Raw genomic sequence first — 8,840 nt, 5'->3', positions numbered from 1 at the left:
CGGGACGAAGAGGACTGAGCGTGGTTGCGTCATCTGTAGAGTCCAAGCACTTGCTGAAATTGTTTAAAGTCAGGAAGAAGAGGGGTGAGGGGGAGACAGTAACTCACCCCAGTCCGCGATGTTTGCGAGGACAGAGATGTCGTCACCATTTTGGATAAAGTGGAAAATATTGGAGGGGAGCAGTGGGGTTTTAACTCCTTGAAAAAGTGTTGCTTCATCTCAGCATTCCTCAGGGCCCAGGAAACCTGGCTCCCAACACCCAACACACACCATCAATTTTCCTCCTGTGCATTACTGGGCTTTCTGTGAAATGCTTCGGAACCAAAGTGGCAGCATGCGGCTGGGCGTCCCTGAGACACCTCCACCTCCCTGAGTTTCCGAGGTGCCGCTGCCAGACCCACACAATCTTGTATCCTCCAGAGCCGGGGTGCTTTGAGACACGTGATCGGGAGCCCCTACCTCCTCCGGCGCCGCCCCATGAGACAGTGTGGACACCACGGCCCGTTTCACAGCGGCGGAGGCTCCCCAGAGACAGGCCTGACCTCCTTTTCTAATTCCCGCAGCTGACTTTTAATTGATGCGTTTCTTTCCCCCCACCCCACCCCCAGGCACCGAAGAAAGCCAAGAAGAGAGTGGAGGGGGCCAATTCCAACGTGTTCTCCATGTTTGAACAGACCCAGATCCAGGAATTCAAGGAGGTGGGTGTAGCGGGGAGTCGGTGGCTGGGTGGGGAGGCCACCCCTCTCCCATTTTAGAGCGCTTGCCTCCCATCCGTGTTCCCTGTAGGCACCTCTTAGTTTAAGAACTTTATCCTCCAAACAACCCCAGATCCGGTCTGAATATGCGTGTGAACCAGTTTTTGTAACTCTTGCTGGTCATCAGGGGATAGCCTGCTCCTTGTGGAACATGCAGGAGAATTTTTTCAGGAACCCACAAGAGAGAAAAATAAAAATGACTTAGGATTCTAGCACCCAGAGATCATCGGCTGGCCTTTGTTTTTTGGTAGGCACCCTCAGGCCATTTCTGTGTGTGTGTGTGTGTGTGTGTGTGGGTGGGTGGGTGTGGGTGTGTGTTCCACAAAGGTCATGGTCCTCGCTGCCCCTGGGTAGCAGCTGGGGCTTTTCTCTCAGTGACTCAGCCTTGCTGTTTTCCGTCATTTATTTACTCAAACCGTCCAATGGGTGTTTTACTATTAAAAAGAACACGCCTTTGCTTGTATCTCTGGTTGTTTCCTTGGAGTAGATTCCTAGACGCAGATTAACTGGGTCAAAGGAACTTCAGAATAAAAAAGGAACAAGAACCACTGGTCCAAATCGCCCTGCAGATACCTGGACTAACTCCTCCCCGTCATGTCCCCCCACGTCCCCGTCAGCACTGGGCACTAAAAGTCCAGGAGATTTGTGCCAGGCTGAGAGAGGAAAAGCACCATCTCTTGGACTTTATATCTTACCATCTTCGATCCCTGAACCCTAGTCGGGTCTGAAACCCCATTACACCCCAAGGGGATGAAGCAACCCCAAAGACTGGTAAGATGAAGCCACAGCCTTGGGTTAGGCAGCCAGGCGCTGTGGATCTCATTCTCCGGCGGTGTGGGTGGCTCCATAGACTCGTCCACACTCCGTCCACCTGGCCCTGACCTGAAGCCCTGCCAGAGGCCAGCGGGTCTGCGCAAAGGGCAAGTCCTCTGGGGCTTCCGAGTAGGAACTAACTCTCAGCGATCGTTCAGCTCTCAAGATCTCAGGAGTCCTGTGTCCCAAAGACCCCCAGAGACAGAGCAATTCCTGGGACAAAATGTCACATCTGGACTTGAAATGGTGTCCTTCCAGGGAGACGTCTTCACCCGCCTCGGCCCTCACCTGGTCCCCAGCCCGGCAGCTGCGGCTGTAGGGACCAGCTGCCACCCAAGAGGTAGAGGCGCTGCCTGGGCGTTTACAAAGCTCTGGGCGGCTCCCCAGGACTTCAGTGGGAAGGATTACTGTCCCGGTTTCACAGGCAACCTGCGCCTGGGAGTTGGGGGTGCAGATGAGACTCCAGTTTTTAAAAGAACTAGTTCTATAGTGATACCGTGCACACAGCGGAAATGCACCTTTTTAAGGGTACAATTCAGTGGTACTTCATACAGTCACCAAGTGTGGCAACCACACCACCTATTCCAGAACATTTTCATCGCTGCCAGCTGAAACCGCGTCCCCACTGGCAGTCACTGCCCGCCCCCAGGAGCCTTCCCCGTTGGCCTTTCTGGATTCGCCCACCGTTGAGAGTGTGGCTCCTTTCCCGCTGGTCTCTTCCTCCTTTTGCAGCTGAATCCTCTGCCTTTTGTTTATGGATTCAGTGACTGAGGGACTTGCGGGTGATGTCCCACTTGGGGCTCTGAACCATAATGCTGTCGTGGGCTTTCAGGCACAGATTTGGGGGGTCTCCTTTCAGGTCTTGTGGGGCAATGCCTAGGGTGGAGCAGCTGGATCCTACCTCTCCAAGCCTGAGATTTTGAGCGACTGCCAGACAGTTTTCCACCATTGACTTGACCCAATATCCTCCCACGCTCCTTGAAAACCCAGAGTCCCTCCCCGCAGTGGTGAGCCAGCCTCTTGGGCCCCTCTCCCCACGATCCCCTGGGCTGACCAGCCACCTCCCCTTCCCAGGCCTTCACCATCATGGACCAGAACAGGGACGGCTTCATCGACAAGAACGATCTGAGGGACACCTTTGCTGCTCTTGGTGCGTGTCCCCTCTAGACGGGCAGGCAGCCTTCTGCCTCCCAGGGGTGGGGGTGGAGGGGAACTTGAAAGATTAAGAGCTTGTTATTTTCCAAAGAAACAGCTCAACCATTGGCCTTTAATACAAATTTCAGAGGCTAGGAAAGCAGTGTTTAGTGTCTTCACCTATTTTTCTTTTTCTTTTAAAATAACTTTTTTGTGTGATTTTTGAATGCAATGTCAGCACGTGCTGGAAAACTTGGAAAATTCAGGGCCTGCCTGGTGGCGCAGTGGGTTGAGCACAGTGCTGTGAAGCTGTCCGCAGCCTCTGCAGCGCAAGTTCGATTCCCGGACAGCCAGGTAGATAACCACATGGCGCAGCAGACCTCTCCTGTCTCCCCGCTGCTCCCCTCAGCAGTGTATTTCGGTCCATCTGCCTCTTCTGCTCCCTGCTCTGTCTCTGGTGAATCCTCTCACCCCCCTGCGCCTCTGGCCTGTACCTTAGTTCTTGTATAAAAATACAAATAAAAATCTAAAAAAAAAAAAAAGAACAGCTTGGAAAATGCAGAAAAAGTATGAAGATGAAAACATTACCCATCAGGTCACATGCCACTGCTAATATTTCAGCCTCTAAGTCTTTTCTAGGCATATCTTTTTCATACATTGTTGTTTTTTGGGGTTTTATTTGTAACAATTAGTGTTGTTCTATTTAGGACTTAGCTTTCTACAGATATCTCAATGGCCTGAGCAGACTGCACGGAGCTTTTTTCAAAATATACATGTCCCCATCTGCCTCCACTCACCTCCACCCACACCTTCCATCAGAATTCAGGGCCATGAACAATTATAAAGGTTGTACACTGTCCAATTCTACGAGGATCTTTCCTATTTGTAGCTGCTATAGACTTTTGTGCTTAAAGCATAAATTCTCTGAAGAAGAAGGGGTGACTTTTTTGAATTTGCGTAAAGGTACTCTTGCAGCAGGGCTAGAACAGGTAGATCGGAATCTCTGAGGGTATGTGGGTTATAGCAGGTGATTTAAAAAAGCTCCTGCAAGTGATTCTGCTCTGTGTCACCCACCTCCAACTGAGAAGGGCTAATTTATAATAAGAGCATTTTCATTTGAGTAAAATATTCAAATATTTGTATAAAATGGTACAGGTTCTGAAGACACTATTTTATCTTATTTTATTTTTTTTAAAGATTTACTTATTTATGCACACAAGAGCTGGGGCACAGGCCAGAGATGCAGGGGGTGAGAGGATCCACCAGAGACAGAGTGGGGAACAGAACAGGCAGACTGACTGAAATACACTGCTGAGGGGAGCAGCGGGTGAGACAGGAGAGGTCTGCCTCGCCAAGTGGGTTTCTCCCTGGCCAGCCAGGGATCGAACTTGTGCTGCAGAGGCTGTGGATTGCTTCATCGTGCGATGCTTAACCCCTTGCGCCACCATGGAGGCCCTAAAGACACTATTTTAAAACTAGCCCCTCCTCACACTGGGCTGTTTCCAGTTGCCTGGCCATTATAAATAACACTGTCAAGAACATCTCATATGGATCTTTGGCCCCGCCCACTCCATCTCTGATTGTTCCCAGACTAGATTCCCTGAAGTGAAGACAAATGCCTTGTCCTAATAGCTGTTGCTGTCCCAGCTCAGAGGCCCTGAGTGTGTGCTTCCTGCCCTAGGGCGTATGAATGTGAAAAACGAGGAAATTGATGAGATGATCAAGGAGGCTCCGGGTCCCATTAACTTCACTGTGTTCCTGACGATGTTTGGGGAGAAACTTAAGGGTAAGCTTAAGTGTGCATGCACATGTCTATCCTAAGACCTCTTCATCTTGTCATACACATTAAAGCACTGCGGGAATAGATGGGGTTGGGAGAAAATAGAGGTAGGCCAATACTGGAAAAATGAGGACCGCTTCTCCAAGGCTGACCCCCAACCAGACCCCAGGCTGGGCACTTTCTGTGTGTGACTTCACATCACGGCAGGGAGGGGCAGGTTCTGTTCTAATCTCGTCTACAGAAGAAGAACTAAGGCTCCAGGACAGAAAGCCACTTGTCTGTGGTCACACAGCTAGCTGGAGTCAGGATTCAAACCCTGGTCTTTCCAGATCTTTCCAGGTAGTCCTTCCTCCCTATGAAGCAACTGTTCACCGTGAGGGGACTTGGGTCCTGCTTCCTGTGGTACCACAGTTCCCAGTCGCCTGTGGTATGTTTTAACCCTGTCTTCTCTTTCAGGGGCTGACCCCGAAGAGACCATTCTCAACGCCTTCAAAGTGTTTGACCCCGAAGGCAAGGGGGTGCTGAAGGCTGATTAGTGAGTGAGGTGGACTTGCGGTTGGGGTGGACTCTGTGGGGTGGACTTGCGGTTCCCTGGCTTACCCTCCCTCATGCCTGGTGCCAATCCCTGCTTTTCTTTCTCTCTCTGTAGCATTCAGGAGATGCTGACCACGCAGGCAGAGAGATTTTCCAAGGATGAGGTAACAGGGCCCTTCAGATACCCCTCACCCAAGGACTCCATCTCCCTCTCTTCTCTAAAACACCCTCACCCCTCACTGTTTTTACTGAGTATTTACTGAGCCCTTGTCTCATTTTGTTCTCTTAATCACCCTATGAGGTAGGGGCTTGCAGTGTGGTCATTTTATGCACAGAGAAACTAAGGTCCAAGTAAAGTCACTTGCATAAAAAGAAAACTCATACAAATGCTGAGGTCTGGATTCAAGCCCAGGTTTTTCTGATTCCAGTCTGCCTTCCTCACGATGCAGAGATCTGGCTAGAGCATCCATTTCCCTCTAGAGCAAGAGTGGTGTGCAGGGTTGCCACGTACTGTTGACTAGGTTGTGTGCTGCACAACTCTCCTGGCTGCTCTTTTTGTGATAGACCTTGTTGCTTGTATATACACTTATTGCAATAGTTTCCTAGCAGATGGCAGTAAAGTGTCTTGTCATCATTTTCTGGCAGGTGGCCGGAATGGGCCTGGAAAAAGGGGTACTTTTGCTCATTCCACAAAGGTTCATATGAGCAACAGCCCTGCCAATATTATTAATAAACTTTAGTGAGTCTACTTTTAATAGCCGCTTGGAGCCACTCAGGTCTGGTTCCACCAAGTTCTACATTTTATTAAAATTTTTATTTAGATTTCTACTCCCAAATTTAAGCAGTTAAAGTAGCCTGCCTTCACCTCCCACCAGTTTGGGGACTTTGGGCTCCTTGACCTCACTGTGCTTCAATTTCCTCATCTGTAAATTGGGACAATAGTAGAACCTACATCATAGGCATTAACATGTGTTAAGTGCTGACACGTGATAAGGGCAGTATAAGTGCCCTTATTACAGGCTAATATGTATTTTTTAAAATAACTAGCCAATACTTCAATTTTTGCAATTTTTGCCAATACTTTTTAAAAATCAAAAATTGCATCATTTAAAAAAAAATCTAGATTTCTCGTTTCCTTCAAGAAGTCAGAGTCTCTCAAAGAATCTGTCCTTGGTGTCCCCGAGGGCATATTAGGCTGCCCTGAGCAGCTGCCTCTTTGTACACTGACTATGAGTCTCCCATTAGCCACAGACGCCACCAGGCCCACCTTGCTCCCCTTGGCACACTTGTGCCTGCCGTCCCTGCAGCCAGAAACACAACTGTGGGCCAGTGTCTGCCAAGGAGAGCGGGCAGGGAGCTGTTGAGGCAAGATTCAGACCCAGAGACAGTCAGGCCCACCCTTCTACCCCGGCCCTGGGGAAACCCAAAACTGGAATAGCCTTCCCGGAGCCCCAGTGGGCCCTACCTAGTGGGTGGGTTGTGGCCTGCCCCAGGAAAGCAGTAACCTTGAGTCCCACAGCTGTCTGCAGCCGCTGGGGTAACACGTCTTGCCAGGCAGGGATCTGCACGTACCCCAAGCCCCTACTGCCTCTGTGCTGGGACCTGCCCTGCAGACAGCCCCCCTTCTTCCTGCCCTCCCATCATCCTCAGCGCCTTGCTCGTTGGTTGCAGGTCGACCAGATGTTTGCCGCCTTCCCACCTGATGTAACCGGCAACCTGGACTACAAGAACCTGGTACACATCATCACCCACGGGGAAGAGAAGGACTGAGGGAGGGGCCCCAAGACCCTGGTCTTATCTCTGGGGAGAGGGAGGTCTCTGCCCTCCCCTTTCCTGGACTGTTGGCTGTGTGGCTGCCTCGGTGTGTCTACCACCAAGTTCTTTGTAGCCTGGGTGGCTTATAGGTATGTGACCACATGGCCTGGAAATCCATCCAGAGGCCGTGCTCAAATAAACAGGAGCTTGTGTGTTTGTTGGTGGTGTTTCTCTGATCAGTTACCTTGAGAAAGGAAGGCAATTTACTGATTCCCAGTGTATGCGCTTGTGATGGCCCGCTGTCATTATTATTGACTCTTAGTCACTTTTTATTTAACATAGACATTCACAGCCACTCAAGACTGTTTCTATACAGAGCCACATTATTCTGGAATGTTAGAGGACCACAGCCCTTCCTCCACAAGCATTTACAGAGCCTAGCTCCGGTGACATCCTTTCCTTGAGGAAAGTGTCTCCCATAGATGCACTTAGATGGACGCCAGGGCAAACTAAGAGGCAAGCACCTTAGGAATGTAGCTCATTTGGCAAAAACAATGACACCTGTTCATTATAAGAAGCTAATTTCTCCTTTCAGATAAAATTGAAGCTCTCTGTACTTCTCCCCAGGCAAATTGCTGATGATTTCTAGCCCTCTCTGGGGTTCAGGACCTGGGCCTGGACATGAGTTCACCTTTGATATGAGGGAGCAAAGTCATTGTTGAAGCTTCAAGTCTATTTTGGCTGCAAGAATCCCAAGTGAAAAGACAAATCGGTTCACATAACTTGGCAGTCCAAGGCCTTTAGGCATGACTACATCCAGGAGCTCAAAGGAGCCAACAGGACTGACAAGGCTTCTCTGTCTTCCCTGCTCAGCTTTCTCTCATGTTGCTCTGCTCTCAGTGGGGGCAGACTAGGTACCAGAGCTCTCAGCGCCCGTCTAGCCCTCAGCAATCCCAGTGCAAAGAGGCGCTTCCCCCTCTTCCAGCTCCACACCAACCCAAGAGCAGAGTCGATGGGGAACCTGACCCCACCCTGAGCAGGCGCATTGCTCTGACAGGCCAACCTGGGTCCCGTGATTAACTCTCATTCAGGGTTTGAAATCAATTTCCTTCTGAACCCCAGGACCTGAGGGAGCAGGGGGGGACCAGACTGGAAAATTCAGCAGGCTTTCTAGAAGACATAGGAGTGGATGTCAACACCCTAAATTTTCAAGAGCATCTCAGGAACCTGGGACAGCATTCAAACGAATGATGTGATGAAGCAAAGAGCCCAAATGGGGCTGGTAGCAAGGGTCACAGAGGGAATGAGGGGTCTGGTGACGAAGGAGGCAGGAACAGGGGTGAGTTCAAGGCTCAGGAAGAACATGGTCCCCTGGAGTCCAGGTCCACCCCTCCGGTGTGACTAAGGCGGTGGGGAGAGGGGACCCCAAGGGGCACAGAGCCGAGACACCACCCCATGATGACCCTCCATGACCTCCACATCCCCCCACCCCAGAACCTGCCACCTGGGGCTCCTGCAGAGGGGCCAGCAGGAGGCAGAGGCGGCCCCAGGGAAGCCCTGGATCAGGTCGCTCAAGTGCAACTTGTTGTTCAGGGAAGGACGGGCACATAGACACAGACACACACACAGGGAAACACACACACACAGGGAGACACTACAGACCTACACACAGCGATACAATGACACAAACAGATCACACAGACACACACGCACGTGCACGCACATGTCTCCGGGAGGCCTGCTCCTGCTGGCAAGAGTTCTGGGGTGTGCACATGACACTTGCTCAGCGTGGGCCCCCTGCTGCCCCTGGGAAAGCGGGGGCTGTGCTGGTTGCCACCTCTTGGTCCCCACTAGTCTTGGTCCCCACTAGTCTTGGGGACCAGTGACCTCACACACTTTTGACCCCTGTGGCCACTTGGTAAACTCCTGCTCCTCCACCCACCCTGGGGGGCTCCCAGCACCCCGGTCTCTCAGGAAGGAGCGTGAAGATGCCCATGGTAGGGAACAAATCATTTATTCTCTCTGTTTATGGTGCAGAGGCAGCCTGTCTGGCTCCGGCAGCCACTCCT

The 8,840-nt window shown here is 51.1% G+C and overlaps 1 protein-coding gene across 2 annotated transcripts; it reads left to right on the top strand.

Annotated features, from left to right (window-relative positions):
- The first annotated feature begins 647 nt into the window (after positions 1 to 647).
- Positions 648 to 6,921, top strand: MYL2 (myosin light chain 2). 2 transcript variants are annotated; one of them, XM_084253078.1, is made up of 6 exons: positions 648 to 698; positions 2,643 to 2,718; positions 4,384 to 4,488; positions 4,939 to 5,017; positions 5,132 to 5,180; positions 6,688 to 6,921. In XM_084253078.1, exons 1-6 carry the CDS (start codon positions 663 to 665, stop codon positions 6,784 to 6,786), a joined length of 444 nt encoding a protein of 147 aa, XP_084109204.1. In that variant the 5' UTR covers positions 648 to 662; the 3' UTR covers positions 6,787 to 6,921. The 2 variants fall into 2 exon arrangements, with proteins under 2 accessions (XP_084109204.1, XP_084109205.1); XM_084253079.1 differs by lacking the exon at positions 2,643 to 2,718 and having other exon boundaries at positions 4,350 to 4,488.
- Positions 6,922 to 8,840: the final 1,919 nt, after the last annotated feature.

Source organism: Talpa europaea (assembly GCF_964194135.1).
Source record: "Talpa europaea genome assembly, chromosome: 14".
NCBI lineage: Eukaryota > Metazoa > Chordata > Mammalia > Eulipotyphla > Talpidae > Talpa > Talpa europaea.
Note: the sequence above shows the minus strand (reverse complement) of the source record. Positions and strands in the feature narration are given on the sequence as shown.

What these genes read in the sequence shown, in the direction of transcription:
- MYL2 (XM_084253078.1), top strand. Translation starts at nt 663, where the DNA reads ATGTTTGAACAGACCCAGATCCAGGAATTCAAGGAG. An exon ending in AGATCCAGGAATTCAAGGAG is followed by an intron (nt 699 to 2,642) that starts GTGGGTGTAGCG and finishes TCCCCTTCCCAG; the next exon opens with GCCTTCACCATCATGGACCA. An exon ending in GGGGTGCTGAAGGCTGATTA is followed by an intron (nt 5,018 to 5,131) that starts GTGAGTGAGGTG and finishes CTCTCTCTGTAG; the next exon opens with CATTCAGGAGATGCTGACCA.